This window comes from Oncorhynchus tshawytscha, linkage group LG30, assembly GCF_018296145.1.
Source record: "Oncorhynchus tshawytscha isolate Ot180627B linkage group LG30, Otsh_v2.0, whole genome shotgun sequence".
NCBI lineage: Eukaryota > Metazoa > Chordata > Actinopteri > Salmoniformes > Salmonidae > Oncorhynchus > Oncorhynchus tshawytscha.
Window position 1 is genome coordinate 17,409,513 of NC_056458.1, and position 23,796 is coordinate 17,433,308.

The following is a 23,796-nucleotide window of genomic DNA, read 5'->3' on the forward strand; positions in this document are numbered from 1 at the left end:
GTGACACAAACAACAGAGTTACACACATGGAATAAACTAACGTACAGTCAATAACACAGTAGAAAAAAATCGATATACAGTGTGTGCAAATGAGGTAAGATTAGGGAGTAAGGCAATAAATAGGCCGTAGTGGCAAAGTGATTATAATTTAGCAATTAAACACTGGAGTGATAGATGTGCAGAAGATGAATGTGCAAGTAGAGATACTGGGGTGCAAAATAGCAAAAAAATAAATAACAATATCGTCATGAGGTAGTTGGATGGGCTATTTACAGATGGGCTATATACAGGTGCAATGATCTATGAGCTGCTCTGACAGCTGATGCTTAAAGTTAGTGAAGGAGATATGAGTCTCCAGCTTCAGTTATTTCTGTAATTTGTTCCAGTCATTGACAGCAGAGAACTGGAAGGAAAGGCGGCCAAAGGAGGAATTGGTTTTGGGGTGACCAGTGAAATACACCTGCTGGAGCGCGTGCTATGGGTGGGTGCTGCTATGGTGACCAGCGAGCTGAGATAAGGCGGGGCTTTACCTAGCAAAGACTTTTAGATGACCTGGAGCCAGTGGGTTTGGCGACGAATATGAAGCGAGGGCCAGCCAACGAGAGCATACAGGTCGTAGTGGTGGGTAGTATATGGGGCTTTGGTGACAAAACAGATGGCACTGTGATAGACTGCATCCAATTTGCTGAGTAGAGTGTTGGAGATTATTTTGTAAATGACATCGCCGAAGTCGAGGATTGGTAGGATAGTCAGTTTTACGAGGGTATGTTTGGCAGCATGAGTGAAGGATGCTTGGTTGCGAAATAGGAGGCCGATTCTAGATTTAATTTTGTATTTGAGATGCTTAATGTGAGCCTGGAAGGAGAGTTTACAGTCTATCCAGACACCTAGGTATTTGTAATTGTCCACATATTCTAAGTCAGAACCATCCAGAGTAGTGATGCTGGACGGGCAGGCGGGTGCGGGCAGCGATCGGTTGAAGAGCATGCATTTAGTTTTACTTGCATTTAAGAGCAGTTGGAGGCTACGGAAGGAGTGTTATGGCGTTGAAGCTCATTTGGAGGTTAGTTAACACAGTGTCCAACGAAGGGCCAGAAGTATACAGAATGGCGTCGTCTGCGTAGAGGTGGATCAGAGAATCACCAGCAGCAAGAGCGACATCATTGATGTATACAGAGAAAAGAGTCGGCCCGAGAATTGAACCCTGTGGCACCCCCATAGAGACCGCCAGAGGTCCGGACAACAGGCTCTCCGATTTGACACACTGAACTCTATCTGAGAAGTAGTTGGTGAACCAAGCGAGGCAGTCATTTGAGAAACCAATAATGACAATAGCTCCTCAATGTTTTTGGAAAATCTTTCCTTTCGATAACCTATGTAATGCTCAGAGCTAGTGGAAATATAACATAGGCCTACTTAATTAATTATTATCCCTTGAGCAAATAGCCTACAGCGGTGTCAGTCCCGAGCTCACTGGCACAGGAAACTGAAATATTTTTTTTACCTGCAGGCTGCAATGTTTTCATTTGTTGGCTTTATAGGCTATTTTTACATAGTTGGAAATAGATAGATTAACCAAATGAAATTGATTGAGATACAAAGACGTTGTTATAAATTAAATGACAATGTTCCACGAAAATGTTCATATGAAAACCACAAGAAGTGGCGCACATATCGGTAGAAATGGTAAGATAAATTGGCATTCCACATGAGAAAGTTTACCGACTCCTTGTGTAGCCTATTACCGGCAACTTCAGGAGAGTAATGGCAGAATCTACAAAAGCCAGTAGGAGCGGGAGGAGAATGGTCAGGACAGCTTCAGTTCTCCCTCTTCTTGTTATCTTGATCTCTGGTTCCTTCTAGTCATTTGTGTCTTATTTCATCAAACAGTGAGCTTAAAGCATCAGACAAGCTCAATGCATATATAGTTGATTTTATACACATAGGGTGTAATATGTTTTAATTTACAGTAAACTTTTAATCTCAGATTTTTTTATTATATATAATATCAAAACAAAATGTATATATATATATATATATATATATATTATTAAATTGTAGTGATTCACATGATTTCAGGATAAATCCAGCAGTTCCCTATGCTGGGTAGTGAGTATCAAAGCAAACACTCAACCATGAGCACCACGGAGCCTTCAAAAGAACTCCGGGACAAAGTAGTGGAAAGGCAGATCAGGGGTTGGGTATAAAAAGATTTCAAAAGGCCTTCAATTAAGAAGTGGAATGTGTATGGCACCACCAAGACCCTGCCGTCTGTCAAAACTGGATGACCGAGCAAGTAAGAGACTGATCAGAGAGGCTACCAAGAGTCCAATGGCAACTTTGAAAGAGAGATCGGCTTTTATTGCCAAGACCGGTCAAAATGTGCATGTGATAATATCCCAAGCACTCCACCAAATCTGGTATGTATGGTAGGGTGGAAAGAAGGAAGCCATTACACAAGAAAGCCCACCTTGAATGCAGTTTGAATTATGCAAAACAACACTGGAGCTTCTGTAGCCATGTGTCAAAACGTTGTGATGAAACTAAAATGGAACTTTTTGGCCTAAAAGCAAACGTTACATTTGGCGCAATCCCAACACATCACCCAAAGAACCCAATCCCAACACATCACCCAAAGAACCCAATCCCAACACATCACCCAAAGAACCCAATCCCAACACATCACCCAAAGAACCCAATCCCAACACATCACCCAAAGAACCCAATCCCTACACATCACCTAAAGAACCCAATCCCTACACATCACCCAAAGAACCCAATCCCTACACATCACCCAAAGAACCCAATCCCTACACATCACCCAAAGAACCCAATCCCTACACATCACCCAAAGAACCCAATCCCTACTGTGAAGCATGATGGTGGCAGCATCATGTTATGGGGATGTTTCTCATCGTCTTATCAGGATAGAAGGAAAAATGAACGGAGCATTATACAGAAAGGTCCTTGAGGAAAACCTGCTACCCTCTGCAAGAATGCTGAAACGGGGACAGAAGTTCACCTTCCAGCATGACAACGATGTCTGGGGTGTAGACTTTTTATAGGCTCTGTAAACTACACATTAACAGTCAGTCTCCCCAGACATCATCATATTTCACAATGGGGACTGTGAATAAGGTGCGTTAGTGTCAGATGAGGGTGGGGACTTACAGGTCCGCTGCAGTGTGGTTGTGCTGTAGGGGCTGGTTGAGGGTGGCAGGGGGCTCTGCCTGCTCCACTGGACCCTCCTCACGGGTCCGTTTCAGCAGCTCAAACAGTGGCGAGTCCTAGGGAGAAACACACGGAACAGCATTCATTAGACAGGCACTACAGCATTTCACACATGCACCGAAGCACTACAAACACAACAGCAAGTAATACCAATTTCATGGAACTTGTTCCTAAAGCTCAATGTTATAATCAACACAATGTACATTACACTATGTGCCTAAACGTTATTACATTATACCTCCATTATTGGCAATGTATTACATTATCAGAATTTATTCCAATCGCATTTTATAACATTTGTTGCTACAGGGTTAACATCCCGTCCTCATGCCACTGGTGATATTGGGTTTGACCTTTGGAACATGGACACTCCCTAAGCCTCTATGTATTAGATCTTATCAGACACACGTAATATTCAATTCAACTATATTCATACAAAAGGGTGGGTGTGTTTATGAAAGCAGGCCTATATGGTTATCTACGCTAAGACTTCACCAGGAACTCCACATTCAACACTTTGTTGTTCCCCGTGCTATATGCAACATAAAAGGCAGACAAACTTCCTGTGGCTGTATGACATTTATTGAACACTCACATGCACGCCCACACTTGCACACAAATAGACGCATACAGCACGGCTCTGTATCGGAGTCAGTGAAAACCGCACCTAGTCGCCTGCCTCATCACGTTAGTCTGCAGGCTCAGGCTTGCCATCACTGGAACCTTCCCCTTCCTGTCATTCTGAGGCAGCTGCTTCGGTGACGCCACTGACTCCAAAACAGCTCAAGAAAGTACACTGGGCTCTGGGGCTGACATGAGAGTATGACTTAACTGATTCCTTTCACCAAGCAGAGCCAAATGAAGGCGTGCTCTGTTTGGGAGTAGGATAGCTCTTAGATATCAAACAAAATAAAGACTAAATAATACACTACATTTCATTGCTTGATATAAATGTGATATTTTCATGAGATCCTGACAGCATGCTAAGGGCACAGAAAACAAGCTAACATATCTAGAGTTACTTCAGCCTGGGGATATAAGGGGTTAAAGATGACATTTTCAAAACAAAACATCAAGAGAGAAAGTGAGCGAGAAAGACTGTAGGTCTTTCAGCTAAAGCTGTGGGCTGGGCTTGGGGGCGTGGTGGCCTACTCCTCCCAGTGTGTGAGCAAACAGTCGGTTAAGCTTCAGTCTAAAGGTAGAGCTTCAGAACAGAACACTGACTCCACTGAACTTAAGGCTGCATCACCGGTGGACAGGCAGGCTGCAGCAGAGCCGCTGTCAGTTTCCAAGTGTAGGGTCAGTAGGAACACCATGCCCCCAAGGGCTGCAGCAGGAAGAGACTGGAAGAGGGCTGCCAGAGGCAAAGCAGGAGGCCGGGAGAGAGGGAGGGACCCAGAGGGGCAGCAGAAAGCCTCTCAGCTCACAGACCCGAGGAGAGGCACATGACTCCCCCCTCTTTCACTGGAGCAAGGAACACCACTGACTCTGGAGTGAGAGAAGAAACTCTCCAGACTCAGAAAAGACAACCTCAAGGCTGTTCACAAGAAGACCACAGGACATAAAAAACAGACCTGGGATCTTACATCTTACTCCTGCCAATGGATTAACTGAGAGGACTGTTATCTTTTTGGATACTAGCACAGGTATTGACAGAGTTGCTTGCTGTTCTTTTTAAAACGCTGGGCTTTCTGAAAAAGCAAGTTGACGGTGGTATTTGCATCAGAGCACATTATTATGCTTAAAAACCATTGGATAGAATGAAAATGGTGTACTTTTATGCTTGGGGATGAGGCTAAAGCTTAACTGGAAATTACATAGATTACATCAACGGATGTGTACCCCTGAAAATAAGGAAACTTATTTTGTACTCTATTCTTTGGAATTATCTCGTACAAGTGATTGCTGCTTTCCACAGAAACGTTCCCATTTTTTTTTTGTATTGACATTCATCAACACTCCCATCCTCCAAACCCTACACCACTCCTCCCGAAAGATGTATAACAGCACTCTGGAGACTGATAGCATCAGTTCTCTGGGCTTGAGCCAAAACAACACGAGCTGCTTTAAGAGTGACGGCTTCAAGTACACCATGTACACTTCAGTCTTCAGCCTGGTCTTCATAGTCGGGTTGCTCTTCAACATGGTCGCAGTCTACATCTTTGCCTGCACGCTGAAGCTGCGTAACGAGACCACCACCTACATGATGAACCTGGTGGTGTCCGACCTGCTCTTCGTCCTCACCCTGCCCTTCAGGATCTTCTACTTCATCAACAGAGACTGGCCGTTCGGCAGGGTGCTCTGCCAGCTCTCAGTCTCCCTCTTCTACACCAACATGTACGGCAGCATCCTCTTCCTCACCTGCATCACCGTGGACCGCTTCCTGGCCATCGTCTACCCATTCCGATCACAGGCGCTGCGGACAAAACGGAACGCCAAGCTGGCCTGCTGTGCCGTGTGGGTGTTGGTGCTGTCTGGCAGCCTGCCGACGGGCTTCCTCCTGGACACCACCTCGCTCAGAAACGAAAACTCCAACTCCTCCGTCAACTACTGCTTCGAGAACTTCTCCAACAACCAGTGGCAGTCCAGTCTGTCCAAGGTGGTGGTGTTTATTGAGACAGTGGGATTCCTGATTCCGTTGTTACTCAACGTCTTCTGCTCGGTCTCGGTCCTCCAAACACTGCGCCAGCCCCAGGCCATCAGCCGTGGTGGCCAGCTCAACAAGACGAAGATTCTGAGGATGATCGTGGTTCATCTCCTCATTTTCTGCTTCTGCTTCATCCCTTATAATGTCAATCTGGTGTTCTATGCCCTGGTCCGCACCAAGCTGCTGGAAGGCTGCACTGTGGAGTCAGTGGTGAGGACCATCTACCCTATCACCCTCTGCATTGCGGTCACCAACTGCTGTTTTGACCCAGTCATCTACTACTTTACATCTGAGACCATCCAGAACTCCATCAAACGGAAGTCGATGGCAGTTCGCAACAATAAGATGTCCGTGAGGCTTCAGACAGACACGCTGAAGAGCCACAGCACCATGCAGAACAACCTGACAACTCTGAGAGAAAAAGTATTTCACAATGAATCCACTGTGTGACGTCACCACCTTGATGAGGCATCAATATTTCAGGTGACTCTGTGTTGGTGCAACACACCCAGATGATCTAAAGCAAAAGATGGGAGATCGGTGGTCTGGAGTGGATTCTATAAGAACCATAGCATCACAGGAAGCAAGTGCAGTTGCATTAAGGGTACCCACTAAGTCCACTGACTCAGCTCTGAGTGTTGTCGTGTTAAGGGCAATTCCACGGTATCAGTGACACTAACTAGGTTTCCATTCAATTGGCAAAAGATTTATGCAAATATTCTAAACATCTGCACAAATAAAATATGTGAATTTACCCACCAGTGGTGCGTTTCCACCAAACAAACTGGTGGATAGATAGATATCTATCTCTCTCTGTGTAATGCCATACTGCACACAAAATGTAATTTCTCTTCATTTTCATGTACCGAATAAAAATCTAAAGTTCAAAGTGTTTCCATCGCATTTTCAACTCCACCGATAGTTGTCAAAAACTGTTGCGTTAAATAGCAAATGTGTCTACTCTGGTCTTGGCACTTGTGCTACTGCCAACAGCTGACAGAAACAGTGCGGTTAGGCTAGTCTTGTGAGATTATTCTGGATAAGAGAGAATATTTTTTGTAAAACCGGCAGTCAAGCAACGGTCATCATGTCAACAGAATAAGAGCCGCAATATTTACTGGAAAGAAGCGTGAAGATCAGGGTGCACTTTCACCACACTGAAGTTAATCATTTATTTTAATCTGTAGCCTAATAAAACTTCATGGTTTCCCGAGTCGTAGTGGGAGGACCACACATTATCTCGACTCCAAGTTTACTTCGACATGATGGTTAATTATATCAACATTTGCGCATGAAGGCATTTCCACTGCCATTTCTCATATAATTCATTTTACAGACAGAAAAAGATCACCACGTCGAATGAACAAATTAAAATTGTTACCAAAAAGTTGTTACCAAACTTCGTATCTACACGGTTCTTCAAGTAAATGTGTTTTTGTAAAATGTTCAGTGGAAATTGTTAAAAGTAGTCCTTGTGCATAGTTGTATGGTTTGTTTAACTTGGCAATCGTTGGTTTTTGTTTGACAAAGATTTAAAGTGAAAAATATGAGTCTCAATATCCCTCTGTTACCATGGAATTGCCCTTAAGGATTGCATCAATAGCGGTGTTGGCGGTCAGGATTTTCCTACATGATACAGGTCTGGCGGGGAACCCTGGACTGTGGTGCTACAGATTTACAAAACAAAAAGTGTGAACATTTACCCACAACACACTTTGTGACTTGTCAAACAGTGACTCAGGTGTCTAAATGTGGCTCTATTGAAATACTTTATACCAGGCAGTGGTCAGTATTTTCCCTGCAACAATAAGTACAGAATATTGTATAATAAACTAAAATAATGAAATAGCACTTTATAGAGCAACACATTTTACTTGCACCCCCCGCCCCCCCAACAGTGATTGTGACACCAATTTAAAAAATAATAATAATGAAAGCAAACAAGTTCTCATCTATTTTGTTGAGTCACCAGAAGTGAACAGTCGGTGGTAAATATGTATGATATTACCCAGGTTTACCTTTGCACGCCATATATTGATTTGTAGGTAATAAAACAGAGTGAGATATTTAGAGCATTTTACAAAGACATGTGGTTATCAGTCCTTCAGGTTTATGACGCCACCTCACTAGCTTAGCGATAACGTTCTCCTTTGCTCATATTAATCATACAACTGAACGACTAAATAGCTAGTGCACACAGAAACCACCTCAAACCATTGCCAAGCATGACAAAGAACGTCTGGCTAGCTGATGACAACTGAGTTAAGAAGGATTTGTTTGCTGTTGATGCAGTTCATCATGCGTGTGTGAAATCATTTTTTAATTAAGTTGAGTGTCACACCACAACTAAATCTCGCCTTCGAGACCATAAAATTGAGTTCAGGGGGTGAAACAAAAACAAACGGAGTAAGAAAGTAGATTTAAGACTGATCTAATGAGTTGCTGGGTGGTTATTTTAGAACAAAAAAAAAATGAAATAATATATATTTGAGAAAACCAAAGAGAATAAGGCTGTGAACACATTCTGGCCCTGTTCAGCAACATAGAATAGCTAGACTACCACAGCCAAGGGCTGCTACCTGAAGAAACATTTACTTCGACAGCATCAGCCATGAAGGAAATGTGAGAAGCATCTGGCCTCTGTTATACAGCCAGAGGACAGAGGTATGTGAAACCTGTGACACTGACTAACTATGCCAGTGGTGGGTGGCCAAAATGTACCAAAGTCAACCAAAGTGAATACAACATTGATTCAACACTCAATGATTATGGAAAAGAAAAACAGCTCAATGCTGTATTTTAGGGCATCAACATCTTATTCATACACTGAACAAAAATATAAAAAAGGCAACATGCAACAATTTTACTGCATTACAGTTCATATAAGGAAATCAAATCAATAAGACCCTAATCTGTGGATTTCACATGACTGGGCAGGCGCACAGCCATGGGTGGGCATAGGCCCACCCACTCGGGAGCCAGGGACACCCACTGGGGAGCCAGGCCCAGCCAATCAGAATTAGTTTTTCACAACAAAGGGGCTTTATCACCGACAGAAATACTGGGTGGCTGGTCTCTAGACGATCCCACAGGTGAAGCCAGATGTGGAGGTCCCGGGCTGGCATGGTTTCATGTAGTCTGCGGTTGTGAGGCCGGTTGGACTTACTTCCATATTCCTTAAAACGAAGTTAGAGGCATCTTATGGTAGAGATTAAGAGATTAAGATTAAATTCTCTGGCAACAGCTCTGGTGGACATTCCTGCAATCAGCAAGCCAATTGCATTCTTCCTCAACTTGAAACATCTGTGGCATTGTGTTGTGTTACAAAACTGCACATTTGAGTGCAATTTTATTCTCCCCAGCACAAGATGCACCTGTGTAATGATCATACCTTTTAATCAGCTTCTTGATATGCCACAACTGTCAGGTGGACAGATTATCTTGGCAAATGAGAAATGCTCACTAACAGGGATGTAAATAAATTTGTGCACAAAATTTGAGAGAAATAAGCTTTTTGTGTGTATGGAACATTTCTGGGATATTTTATTTCAGCTCATGAAACATGGGACCAACACTTTACATGTTGCCGATTATATATTTGTTCAGTATAGATTGGGTTTTAACTGGGTAGTTCTGTACAATAATCTTTTACCAAACCCATATCAGGGTTTCTTATGAACACTTTGTAAGGGGGGGGGGGACTCCATACAGGGCATTCGGAAAGTATTCAGACCCCTTCACTTTTTCCACATTTTGTTCCATTTCAGCCTTATTCTAAAATGTACCCTCAAAATCTATACACAATCAATAGCCAACAATGACAAAGCAAAAACAGTTTTAGAACTTTTTGCAAAAAACTGAAATACCACATTTACATAAGTATTCAGACCCTTTACTCAGTACTTTGTTGAAGCATCTTTGACAGCGATTACAGCCTCGAGTCTCCTTGGGTATGACGCTACAAGCTTGGCACACCTGTATTTGGAGTTTCTCCCATTCTTCTCTGCAGACCCTCTCAAGCTCTGTCAGGTTGGATGGGGAGCGTCGCTGAACAGCTATTTTCAGGTCTCTCCAGAGATGTTCGATCGGATTCAAGTCCGTGCTCTGGCTGGGCCACTCAAGGACATTCGGAGACCTGTCCCGAAGCCACTCCTGCATTGTTTTGGCTGTGTGCTTAGTGTCATCGTCCTGTTGGAAGGTGAACCTCCGCCCCAGTCAGAGGTCCTGAGCACTCAGGAGCAGGTTGTCATCAAGGACCTCTGTACTTTGCGTCGTTCATCTTTCCCTCAATCCTCACTAGTTTCCCAGTCCCTGCCTCTGAAAAATATTCCCACAGCATGATGCTGCCACCACCACCATGCTTTACCTTAGGGATGGTGCCAGGTTTCTTCCAGATGTGACGCTTGGCATTCAGGCCAAAGAGCTGAATCTTGGTTTCATCAGACCAGAGAATCTTGTTTCTCATGGTCTGAGAGTCCTTTAGGTGCCTTTTTTCAATCTCCAAGCTGGCTGTCATGGAAGCCACTCATTGAAAGTCACGTCTGGCCACTTTACCATAAAGGCCTAATCAGTGGAGTGCTGCAGAGATGGTTGTCCTTCTGAAAGGTTCTCCCATCTCCACAGAGGAACTCTGGAACTCAAGAGTGACCATCGGGTTCTTGGTCAACTCCCTAACAAAGACCCTTCTCACCCGATTGCTCAGTTTGGCCGGGCGGCCTGCTCTACGAAGAGTCTTGGTGATTCCAAACTTCTTCCATTTTAGAATGATGGAGGCCACTGTTTTCTTGGGGACCTTCAATGCTGGAAAAGAGCGTTGGTACCCTTCCTCAGATTTGTGCAGCGACACAATCCTGTCTCGGAGCTCTACGGACAATTCCTTCGACCTCATGGCTTGGTTTTTGCTCTGACATGCACGGGAAACTGTGGGACCTTATATAGACAGGTGTGTGCCTTTCCAAATCATGTCCAATCAATTGAATTTACCACAGGTGGACTCCAATCAAGTTGAAGAAACATCAAGAATGATCAATGAAAACACCTGAGCTCAATTTCGAGTCTCATAGCAAAGGGTCTGAATACTTATGCAAGAAAGTTTTTTCTGTTAAAAAAACAACAAAAAAACAGTTTTCGCTTTGTCATTATGGGGTATTGTGTGTAGAGTTAAGAGGATTTTTTTTTCTCTCCATTTAATCCATTTTAGAATAAGGCTGTAATGTAACAAAATGTGCAAAAAAGTGAAAGGGTCTGAATACTTTCCGAATGAATTGTACATTTGAGCAATCTATGGCTTTAACTCAGTGTGTTGTAGTACTTGAGATCGGTCTTGGTCGAGACCACATTGAGTGTCTCGGTGTCGGATACATTTGAACCCGGTCTTGACTCTGTCCTGGACAGTGAGGAAACGTAACTTCTTCCAGAGACCAGCAGAGTTAAAAAAGAAAAATGATCCGCTTCCGTGCAGTAAGAGCATAAACCCGCTTCCAAATAGATACACTCCTTTCTTGAAACAATACCTATTATAGACATGTTTGCACAGTGGTGAACCTATTGGACCTCCAGTGTGTGACAAGTTTGTGATGCTTAAAAGGACAGCGACGGTAATACCAGCCACTCATGTGAGAGTGCACTTTCTGTAAAACACAAAGGGCCAGTGGTGTATTGGAGGCTATACTTTATGGGCATTGCTTAAACTCACTTAATCCCCACTGATACACATCAAAGTAGTGTAGTGGAGGTATATGACTTACCAATTATGTAGTACATAAGTGAAATCATGCACAAAGTAACCTACATGAAATATATTCACGTGTGCTGCACACGGCCTCGTTTCTGCAGAATATCATCTGCAGGCAGCAAGAGCGCTCAACTGGTTTTGGCATGGAGCAGCTCACAGAAGAATGACATTGGTAGCAGGTGGGGTAGTTATGAAAGACATTTCAACGTACGATATTTACCAGTAATTGCTAACTAAGGCAACAATGGGTACGCAAACCAGGTATTGAAAAGGTTTAGTCCTAAATCTTGGTTAGTAGGCTATTTGTGATGTCCAATTCAGTCATCATGCCTGGTTTGCATCAGAAGCGTAGGCATGGGTGGGCACAGGCCAACTCACTGGGGAGCCAGGCCCACCCGACCAGATTGGGCAAAAATAATATAAATTCTTCCCAGACCTCCAAAATGTTCTCCTGGTGTAGTTTAAGCATTGTGGACTTAAAAAAAATGTTCTATGTTGAAAAATATAGCATATTTCACACAGGGTGCTTTCCTTCACTGGGGAGGCTGTTTGGGAAATTTTGGGCATAATGTTTGTACCCATTTCTCCAGGCACCACTACATAGCACCAATGGAAAGACAGCAGGCACACACAGCATGATGTTCAGGATAAGCAGTCCATTCACTCTGCCACTAGGTCCCGGGAGACAAGGGGTCCAAGGCAAAGTCAAGACCAGAAAAAATGTGAGTCCAATAAAAGACCATGATTGTAATGTTGTCAAATCACCACCACAAGAGTTCAAAATGTCCAGTATTTCTGAACAACATATGGATTCTTTAGACATTCAGAATAGTGAATAAATGCTGCTGAGGAACAATAGAGCCACTCTACAAATTATTACTAACCCAAACACGCATTCAGAGAATGGCTAAGGATTTATAAAATACTAATTATATTACTTTCGATGATGTTCTGATTTAATATCTTGTTGTTGGATTAAGGATTAACACCGAAGAGAAAAAAGATCCAATAAGGATTTTTCTTCAGTGTTCTCTGGGGAGCTAAAATCAGCCATTGGCTAGACCATCAGAAGTAGTGTAGTGGAGGTAGATGGCCATACCAGGCAGTGATGCAACCAGTCATACCAGTCATAGATGCTCTCGATGGTGCAGCCGTAGAACCTTTTGAGGATCTGAGGACCCATGCCAAATCTTTTCAGTCTCCTGAGGGGAATAGGTTTTGTCGTGCCCTCTTCACAACTGTCTTGGTGTGCTTGGACCAGAAGGAGAGCACTGTATGTCTGTCAGATAGGGCACTGGGGGTTAACAACCAATCAGGAAAGCAGGGACTGTTTGTTGCTCACACTGACTGCATGGTGCTCTTATAGCTGAGAGCAGTGTTGGAACCCTCGACTGGTCTCGAGACCACATCGAGTGTCTCGGGGTCAGACACGTTTTTACTCAGTCTCGACTCCGTCTCAGACAATGAGAACATGTCATTTCTTCCCAAGACCAGCGGAGTAGAACTCATACAGTAATTATCAGCTAACATTCAGTCAACGCATAAAACCATTTTGCCAGGCCAAATATATATCTTATAGCTTATTGAAACCTGGACCTCCTACTTAAATCATAACATTTACTGTTCTTTACTTTTTGTTAAAAAAAATATCCTCAAACTTTGTCATGCTCGTCAGAATTTCCTTGGTTAGCTGGTAGGGAAGAGTGGGGAAATTATTTGAAAGTTGCATGCTCACTATTCGTAAGGTGAGACCGAGGGAAATGGTAAGTCGATCTATTATTATTAGACCTTCAGTGGGGGGGGTGGAACATGTACCAAAATCATTTCACTGTAATGTCTACTACACCTGTTGTATTCGGCACAGGTGACTAATACAATTTGATTCTCTACTCATCTGATGGGAAGGATTGTGAAACAAAAGCAGACGAGTGAGCACACGTCCGCGTGGGGAAAGTATGCAGACTCTAGTTTGGCTTTGGCACCAATCCTCAAACATACAAGGTGAGGTAAATCTGATACAAGTCAAATAGGCCTAAACATCCATAAATAACACTGGAAAAGTGATAGGTTGTTTCAGTCAGGTACAGTACTCAGATAACAGCCTTATTAAAACACTGACACTTTAACTACATAAAACTGACACTTTAACTACATGTAGATTGAGATAGAAGATCAGGCAATTTCCCTCTGGTGCCTGTTATGTGGAGACTTTACTAGCAAGCTCCAGGATATTGACTTGCATCAATGTAATACCATACCACTTAACAGGTCAACGACACCACGGAGGTTGTCTGGGATTTGGGCTAGTGACAGTGAGGTTAAAGAACACTATTGATTCAGTGTGACCAGAGAACATTGAATTAGTGTGTGTGTTGGAGAGATTATTTTTTTACCTTTATTTTACTAGGCAAGTCAGTTAAGAACAAATTCTTATTTTCAATGACAGCCTACGAACAGTGGGTTGCCTGTTCAGGGAAAGAACAGATTTGTACCTTGTCAGCTCGGGGATATGAACTTGCAACCTTTCGGTTACTAGTCCAACGCTTTAACCACTAGGCTACCCTGCCACCCTGATAATGAATGTACAGTATGTATTTGGTATGTATACACCACTGACCATCAGTCTAACGGAATAAGAGAATTTGGATCACAAATTTTCTGAAACATAAGGTAATGTGCTCCTTTCCTCAATATCTGTTCAAAGATGACTCTTTACACACAATTCCTGTAGCCTCCTAAAAAATTGGAAGTGTCATTCAAGATTGTTTTCCTGCATGGGATTTATAATAACTACAATATACAAATATAAATAACATCTCTGAGGAAACTATTGAGATGTTGCACAGCTAAGAATATCAGGCTGTAGAGGCTGTAGTCTATAGAGGCTGTAGTCTGTAGTCTATAGAGGCTATAGTCTATAGAGGCTGTAGTCTATAGAGGCTGTAGTCTATAGAGGATTGTGTAAGAATTCCTTTTCCAAGGAACTAGGAAGGAGAGACACTTGGGATAAGGGTTGTTCTCCAGGTTAACATGGAGTAACCACATCAGCATTTGTAAATATTTTCTCTGCCTGGAGCATGTGCTTCAGGATCTCTGACCGACACACAATACAATTGAATGGGTGAAATGTCATGTAAGTTCAAGTAAAACATTGACATTTTTGTTACTTCCTACATATACATTCCGTGACTCATCTATCCACTTAAACATCTATTTTTCTTATACATTATAAAACAAAATGCACTCCAACATTAAACTCACCAATAATGTAATACCTTATAAAATAAATGAAAACAAGACTAATGTGTGGAAATGAATGAGTGCAGTCTGCACTAGAGTAATGGTGCTTGATCTGCAGTATGGACTCTAGGCTGCACTAGCGTAATGGTGCTTGATCTGCAGTATGGACTCTAGGCTGCACTAGAGTAATGGTGCTTGATCTGCAGTATGGACTCTAGGCTGCAGTAGAGGCTGTGTGCCTCTGCTCCACTGACTGAAAAAAAAACATTAAAAAAAAACAATTCCCTCTAGATTACTACACTGCTCAAAAAAATAAAGGGAACACTTAAACAACACAATGTAACTCCAAGTCAATCACACTTCTGTGAAATCAAACTGTCCACTTAGGAAGCAACACTGATTGACAATACATTTCACATGCTGTTGTGCAAATGGAATAGACAACAGGTGGAAATTATAGGAAATTAGCAAGACACCCCCAATAAAGGAGTGGTTCTGCAGGTGGTGACCACAGACCACTTCTCAGTTCCTATGCTTCCTGGCTGATGTTTTGGTCACTTTTGAATGCTGGCCGGTGATTTCACTCTAGTGGTAGCATGACACGGAGTCTACAACCCCATACAAGTGGCTCAGGTAGTGCAGCTCATCCAGGATGGCACATCAATGCAAGCTGTGGCAAGAAGGTTTGCTGTGTCTGTCAGCGTAGTGTCCAGAGCATGGAGGTGCTACCAGGAGACAGGCCAGTACATCAGGAGACGTGGAGGAGGCCGTAGTAGGGCAACAACCCAGCAGCAGGACCGCTACCTCCGCCTTTGTGCAAGGAGGAGCAGGAGGAGCACTGCCAGAGCCCTGCAAAATGACCTCCAGCAGGCCACAAATGTGCATGTGTCTGCTCAAACGGTCAGAAACAGACTCCATGAGGGTGGTATGAGGGCCCGACGTCCACAGGTGTGGGTTGTGCTTACAGCCCAACACCGTGCAGGACGTTTGGCATTTTCCAGAGAACACCAAGATTGGCAAATTCGCCACTGGCGCCCTGTGCTCTTCACAGATGAAAGCAGGTTCACACTGAGCACGTGACAGAGTCTGGAGACGCCGTGGTTCTGCTGCCTGCAACATCCTCCAGCATGACCGGTTTGGCGGTGGGTCAGTCATGGTGTGGGGGGCATTTCTTTGGGGGGGGGCCGCATGGCCCTCCATAGGTAGCCTGACTGCCATTAGGTACCGAGATGAGATCCTCAGACCCCTTGTGAGACCATATGCTGGTGCGGTTGGCCCTGGGTTCCTCCTAATGCAAGACAATGCTAGACCTCATGTGGCTGGAGTGTGTCAGCAGTTCCTGCAAGAGGAAGGCATTGATGCTATGGACTGGCCCGCCCGTTCCCCAGACCTGAATCCAATTGAGCACATCTGGGACATCATGTCTCGCTCCATCCTCCAACGCCACGTTGCACCAAAGACTGTCCAGGAGTTGGCGGATGCTTTAGTCCAGGTCTGGGAGGAGATCCCTCAGGAGACCATCCGCCATCTCATCAGGAGCATGCCCAGGCGTTGTAGGGAGGTCATACAGGCACGTGGAGGCCACACACACTACTGAGCCTCATTTTGACTTGTTTTAAGGACATTACATCAAAGTTGGATCAGCCTGTAGTGTGGTTTTCCACTTTAATTTTGAGTGTGACTCCAAATCCAGACCTCCATGGGTTGATAAATTTGATTTCCATTGATCATTTGTGTGATTTTGTTGTCAGCCCATTCAACTATGTAAAGAAAAAAGTATTTAATAAGAATATTTCATTCATTCAGATCTAGGATGTTTTATTTTAGTGTTCCCTTTATTTTTTTGAGCAGTGTATATTCAATGAGGACATTGTGCAATATTTAGATTCTAACTAATGTCTGAGTCTTTAAAGGAAATTAAGTTCATGTATATATAATTTGATATACAGAAGAATATACATAACTGTCTTATGATTTAGATTATCTTGTTTAGTACAGGAGGAATTTGACTGCCATCTTCTGTCCCAGTAAATCACTGAGACACCAAAGTCCTAGGTGATCCCTTTACAATACAGATGATTATCATGGAAATTAAAATGCAAATCAACCACTAAAAGGAATGATTCTTTTCTACAGGACATTGAAGTTAATTACACACCTTACAGGCACAGTGTGTTTTATTAGGGAGAACAGTTACTGGGATGGAAATTACCCTGATATAGCCCATGTGTGTGTGCTTGTGAGCTGTAGACTTTTCACGTCCCATCCGGCACATTCAACACACCACAGCTGTGCCAGCAGACCGCTCTCAAGATCACCGCTCTCAAGATCACCGCTCTCAAGATCACCGCTCTCAAGATCACCGCTCTCAAGATCACCGCTCTCAAGATCACCGCTCTCAAGATCACCGCTCTCAAGATCACCGCTCTCAAGATCACCGCTCTCAAGATCACCGCTCTCAAGATCACCGCTCTCAAGATCACCGCTCTCAAGATCAAGATCACCGCTCTCAAGATCACCGCTCTCAAGATCACCGCTCTCAAGATCACCGCTCTCAAGATCACCGCTCTCAAGATCACCGCTCAACCTGCTGGGCCACACCCTGACCCACGTAGGCCTGCTGCCCAGCTGTGGCCTGGCTCGGACCACCAATGCTCTGCACCCAGTTGTGTTGTCCCTGGCCAGCTCCAACCGCTGTCTCAACCCACTCACCTACTACTTGGTGCATAGGGAGCCTAACAGCAGCACAGGCAGCTGCCAATGATGACCAATGCTGGGGCTGCCCCCAGAGAGACTGTCGATTCTATTACAGTACGATCTATAATCTATACATGCAGAAACAAGTCCCCCTGACATCCATAAAACCAAGAACTGCTCTGGTAGCACTGGCTTGGAGGTGTTAAACTGCTGATAGAAAGTGAATGCAACCTGTCCTTGAGTGCTGCAGTTATGTCATAATGTAACTACGTGGTGATAAGACTTGCTGTGTGACCTACCTCCCTCCAGGCGATGGTCTCCATGATGAGGTGTTCGCAGCGCTCCAGGTGCTTGACGATGTCTTTGCTCAGGCTGGGCTCAGCCTTGATGAAGCTTTCGATGACCTTGTAGAAGTCAAATGCTGTCAGCTGGAACACATCCAGGATCCATGGGAAGCACAGGTCCGTCTCCACAGGAACGCCACCGTTGCTGTAGCCACCATTCTTGAAGGTGCTCCCTGATTGGAGGACAACAGAGGCAGTGAAATCATGACTCATAGCTCATCAGTGTTATATTGATTATGATCCTGTTTAGAAATGTTATTAAAAGGGAAGTAGTTACAACTAATGACAGACTGCATTGTAACATATATGCATGTTGCTAATTCTATTAAATACTATTAGAGTGTCCTGTGAGAAGTGAGTATATGGAAACTAAAGGGCGGTAGAATAATCTATACGTTCATCCAGACGACTGCATCCATTAGCAGTGAGTGAATGTGGCTTCTGAAGAAACTCACCACCATAGGTTGCCATGACGACCTCCAAAGCGCAGGCCAGGAGCGAGGTGTGGAATGTGGAGTCATTGAGTAGTTTACTGGAATGGAAATCACATGATTTAGGTCAGGGAAATGGGCAGTACACTGCGGTATAAATTCTGCAGCTATATTATTCAAATGTTTGCTTGTTGAGGGTAATTAAAGAGCAAATCCTTTTAATTCTGGTGAGAGGAGCACAGTTTGTTCTCTTGCATACCTGAAATTCTGCACAGACAGCCTTTTTTCTTCCTATTTGGGGAAAAATAGATTTTTCAGAATATGTCAGACATTTCAGAAAATATAGAGGTAGAACCGAAATAGGAATAAGACCAGGTCATTTACCGATTTCAGCATGGACTCCATGACTCTGTAATACAACCGGATGCCAAGGGTGAACCTCTGATGAAAAGAAGGAAAAGACATGAATGAGTTTAGGACTACACAGTATCATATAGTGTTGTCTGTCTGCACTGTATCATGGGGTGAGTTTAGGACTACACAGTATCTTATAGTGTTGTCTGTCTGCACTGTATCATGGGGTGAGTTTAGGACTACACAGTATCTTATAGTGTTGTCTGTCTGCACTGTATCATGGGGTGAGTTTAGGACTACACAGTATCATATAGTGTTGTCTGCCTGCACTGTATCATGGGGTGAGTTTAGGACTACAGTGTCCTATAGTGTTGTCTGCCTGCACTGTATCATGGGTTGTGGTGTATCAACCAAACATTATACACCAGTTTCACAAGGTGGCATGATAAGTATTTCTGTCAGGTCTGAAAGTGGAAAAACCCCTCTGTATGAACAGTTTATACCACCCCCTTGTCTCAAGTAGTGCAATTCCTCTGTATAGTGTGCTGTATTTAAGCCAGGTGGTACCTGTTTGCCCAGCCCCACACAGCGTGGTCCCACAGCCTGACCAAACCTCTGGCTGAACAGCAGACCCAGACTCTCCACACGCTGCAACACCTCCTCTGTTGGGTCCACTGTGCAGTTCTGTCACAAGATGGGAAGGAGGAGAGTGTTAAAAGGGCAGGAACATGCCCCCAAAATGACTTGAGCTATATGATTCAATGGTAAGGCAGGTGTGGTTAACCTTTAAACACAGGCGTGGTGAAAAATACCTTGAAATACACTGCCAGGTTGGAAGAGGGCTGGTCGCCAGAGGTGATGAGATCAACCCTCAACTGTGCGATGGAGTTCATGGCAGCTCTGCAAAGACATGGGGTGAAACAGACATGATTAATATAATGTTAGGACTCTACGAGACAGAAACGGTTTAATCAACTGACATGCTGATTAGAATGGACACACGCATGCATCCACGTGCGCATGTTAATTTTGTCGATCCACAGACGCGATCAGGACACTGGTTGAAATATAAAAACAAACTCTGAACCAACTATATTGCTAGCCAAGTTGTCCTGGAATGTAAATAGTGTTATTAAGATCTTTGGATCGTTGTAGAATTATGACCCATTTTGAGTCCTCTACTTCGACAATGAATCCACAGATAAAAGGGGAAACCTAGTTCGTTTCTAGTAATCTCGCCTCCATGAGTCTTCTTCTGTGGACTTTATATGGTGGTTGGCAACCAACATGAAGGTGCATTACCACCACCAACTGGACTGGAGTGTGGACCTCAGTTCATTTTCCAATCACCCACAAGTTCTATTTTAGAGTCTGGCTACGCAGACGCTCGTTGACGTGTGCGAGAAGTTTGGATGAAATGATTATCTTGTACATTTATTTTGCAACGTGGCCAACATGTGACTTGTATACCTTTCTAGGGACACAAGATTTAACACTAATTTTAGAAAACCTGAAGTTAGCAGGAGTGTGAAATATCTACACGGGACTAAAATCCAAAGCCATGAACTGAGTCATTTGTGTGTGATTTTCAACCCCTGACCCTTCAGAGTGATTGACAGCGGTGTTGGTTTTTTCACCTTGTCGGCTCAGGGATTCGAACCAGCATCCTTTCAGTTACAACGATCTAACCACTAGGCTACCTGCCGCACAAATGAAAACACGCGAGAGCCACGTCAAAACATCAAAGCAGATCTCTCCTTGTGGTATTCAGGGTCACGTGAACTGATACATATAGATTTACAGACTCAACGCACACCCATACAGGTAATCCCATTTATAAAGAGAAGAGGTGGAAGTAATTAAGAACCCATTTCATATCACCAGGGTTTTTCTATCAATAGTTTCTGATTAATACACATGACTTTGAGAAGGCAAAACTACCTATCAAACATCATAGGTAGGTAAGCCTCGTTTGAGCCAGAACAACCCATAGGGCAGGAGCTCCTTGTTCTGTAGTGTGAAGCGGTTGATGTGCAAGTACACCCCAGTGGACAGGACTCTCAAACATTATCGGAGTAAGTATCTGTTGGTCCAGGTGAACACGCTGTTCTAGCCAGTGGAGGTCAGAGGGGGCTCACCTGACAGGCGTCTGTGGGGGGATGAGAACAACATCTTCTGGCAGGTTCTTCCTTGGTGTCCTTTCCACTGGCATTCTGAGAGGTGAGGGGACATTATACACTCTGAAGTACTAGGTATAGCGAGACTTTGTCAGAGAAAATACTTCAAAAATTATGTAAACATCATTACTTGTGGTTCTACTTACGGTTCTACTTTGGGAGTGAGAAGGGTCTCGTCATTATCCAAGAACAGCCTACTGTCAAAGTCTCTACTCTTGAAGTAGAGTTCCTCATACTGCTTGCTGAGGTCAGTCGCCTGAAACGTCAACAGGAGGTCAAGACAGGCTCTGACAGGAATTCAGTAACATCATGGGTATTCCAGGTAAATTTCACAATTACACAGAAACTGCAGCAGTTTAGTATAAAGGTGTGGCTTTGTGTTTGGGGGGTGGAAAAGACCTCTACCATGACGATTTAGGCAGACTGCCACCATGAATCATAATACCCATGACCGGAGACCATTCGTTATCGAGTCGTTACGACAAAACAACATCACACGTCAAATGTAGCTACTGTCCTGGCAGAGATCGGATAAATAGCACATTAAACTGCCGCCTTTGTCAATCCTTGTGACTGTTTCCCAAATCGTTGTCAATTCAAAGTCTATATTAAAACCTATTTCTTCTCCATACCTGCCCCTGTAATATACTGTCCTGAGATACAACATCTAATGAAAATCCAGCTGCCAAACATTGCAGTACAAACACACCCTGACAGAACAGCTTTCAGACACGCACACTGCCTGAAAAACACTGATCTGTTTTGCGATGGCTGTCATATAGTTATGAAATATGGTGGGTCTGCTAGAGATATTACTACTAGCAACTTGCCATTGATTATTGAACAAAACACCATTGTTATTGAACTTATTTTCTATATAACCTGGGTCATAGCAATAAGCTCCAGCATTTAATGTAGTGTGTGGTTCCTACCTGAGGAAGGTCCCGAGTCCCAGAGAGGCTCATGGAGTCCAGGAAAGCAGAGAAACTAGTCTGGTACACGCTCTTCACCTTGAACACAAGTACAACAGACAACCAATGAAACCAATGAGATGACACCCAAACAAACACAGCCATGTTAATTTACAAGATTTCTAAAAAGCTTTGTCATTATGGGGCATTGTCTGTAGATTGGATTAAATAATTTTCTCATTTTAGAATAAGTCTAACATAACAAAATGTATAAAAAGTGAAGGGGTCTTCACATTCCGAAAGCACTGTATTCTTCACATAGCTCATTCTAATACATCTACTACTGTACATATCATTCTTTGTATATATTTCTGCTGTATATAAGCATGGATTACATTTGGATTACTGATACAGTTTTGTTTGGGTTAACTAAATTCACCCTGACATTTGTGATTTCGTGTTTCTATTTTTGATTATTATTATATTACTTGTTTGACTGCACTGTTAGTAACAAGCATTTCGCTGCACCAACTATAACATCTGCTAAACTGTGTATGAGACTAATAAACGTTCATTTGAATTTTGTCCTTAAGTGGATTGGGTGTTTGTTTATTTGGATCCCCATTAACTTTAACAGATGCAGCAGCTATTCTTCCTGGGGTCCACAAAAAAAAACACATGACAAGTAACAAAATATTGATACACTTAGACAAGGACAGTCACACACACGTAAAATGGCAGGGCTCTAAAAAGGCAGGGCTCTAAAGTAGGACCAATACCATATATTTTGCTGTGCGACCAGGAGTTTTATTTTGGGAGCACTGTGATAACAATCTGCCAGATAATACCTGTTGTAAATAAAGGCGTCGCTGTACCGTTGTTTCCAAGTGCCCAAGAGAAACAAGCGAGTGCAGATTCGTTAGCGTCATTGTTGTGCAATTACTACAGCAAAAACGGCTTGCTTCTAGCCCGACAAGTTCATATGATCTGACCCATAGTACCAACAACTGTATCTTCCTATAGCAGATCGCCGGGGACGATTTTACTTTCATAAACCGTGTCGTGGGCAGTTCTAAAACCCCCGCATTAACCATTAGTTTACACTTTTTTCAATGTTACCTCATTGGCTAGCTAGCTAACAACTTTACCAGTATATCCAAATATTATTTGGGGACACCGAAAGAAAGGTATAGCTTCTTCTTCAGGAGATCAATGATCATAGCAATAAATAAATGACAGATTGCTTGCATGTCGTCACCACAAATTTGATGTTTTTAAAGAGACTGTGCACAATTTTCAACATGCACCTCAAAAAGGAAAATAGTGTTTTTACACAATTTAGAAACCTAATATTCCACAAGTGACTGTCATTTCGATGACAGGTATTCATATCAACATTTTAGCTTTTATTTAAAGAAAAAAAATGTATTTGATGTTACATATTAGTGTCTAGGGCACAACATGTGCTTTAAAAAGTAGTTACAACTTATATTGGGCCTCAATTAATTCTATCTCAAGCAATGTAAAAAATATTTTAAGTTGGGAGCACCAGTGCTACCAATTATTTTTTATTTAGAACACTAAAGGGGTAGTGAATTTTGACGACTGGGATCTAAAGCTACAACAAGCTTGACAAGCCACGAGTGTAAAGAGTGAAAACGTTGTGTGAACCTCTTCCACGCTGCAGTCGTTCTCTTTGCAGAGGGTCTCCAGGAGCTGCACATCCACCTCTGGCGGGGCTTGACGGGGTTTGGCTTTGCTCTGATTGCGACGGGAGGTTCTTGTTGGGGGGCTTTGGGCTGTGCTGATGACCGATTCTGAGGGCAAGGGTTAAAAGGTTAGATAACCATTCATCTACAGAACGTATCAGACCTGTGGTAATAGAACACACTGAACGTATGTGTTATGTTAAAAAGGTAACTTTCCCGTTTTTTGTTGAGTAATGAGAGTGATAATATATTCATAGGGGCAGTTGACCAATGCAAACGGAAGAGCATGTCTATCCCAGGGCCTGAAGCTTGCAGTAGTAG

At 43.3% G+C, this 23,796-nt stretch overlaps 2 protein-coding genes across 2 annotated transcripts in view; one reads left to right on the forward strand and one right to left on the reverse strand.

Moving 5' to 3' along the window:
- rb1 (retinoblastoma 1) overlaps nucleotides 1–23,796 on the reverse strand; it is a 38,258-nt gene that overhangs the window by 9,630 nt on the left and 4,832 nt on the right. The window contains exons 8-18 of the mRNA XM_024394145.2: nucleotides 23,438–23,583; nucleotides 21,788–21,865; nucleotides 21,002–21,111; nucleotides 20,817–20,891; nucleotides 19,491–19,578; nucleotides 19,246–19,362; nucleotides 18,709–18,765; nucleotides 18,584–18,615; nucleotides 18,349–18,425; nucleotides 17,849–18,066; nucleotides 3,172–3,287 (exon numbers count right to left, since the gene is read on the reverse strand). Coding sequence (XP_024249913.1) covers nucleotides 3,172–3,287; nucleotides 17,849–18,066; nucleotides 18,349–18,425; nucleotides 18,584–18,615; nucleotides 18,709–18,765; nucleotides 19,246–19,362; nucleotides 19,491–19,578; nucleotides 20,817–20,891; nucleotides 21,002–21,111; nucleotides 21,788–21,865; nucleotides 23,438–23,583 — 1,114 coding nt within the window. The remainder of the gene's footprint in view (nucleotides 1–3,171; nucleotides 3,288–17,848; nucleotides 18,067–18,348; nucleotides 18,426–18,583; nucleotides 18,616–18,708; nucleotides 18,766–19,245; nucleotides 19,363–19,490; nucleotides 19,579–20,816; nucleotides 20,892–21,001; nucleotides 21,112–21,787; nucleotides 21,866–23,437; nucleotides 23,584–23,796) is intronic.
- Nucleotides 4,399–6,752, forward strand: LOC112228650 (lysophosphatidic acid receptor 6). Its single transcript, XM_024394146.2, has one exon. It carries the CDS (start codon nucleotides 5,021–5,023, stop codon nucleotides 6,326–6,328), a length of 1,308 nt encoding a protein of 435 aa, XP_024249914.1. The 5' UTR covers nucleotides 4,399–5,020; the 3' UTR covers nucleotides 6,329–6,752.

Coding starts and splice junctions, on each gene's coding strand:
- LOC112228650 (XM_024394146.2), top strand. CDS start 5,021: ATGAGGCTAAAGCTTAACTGGAAATTACATAGATTACATCAACGGATG.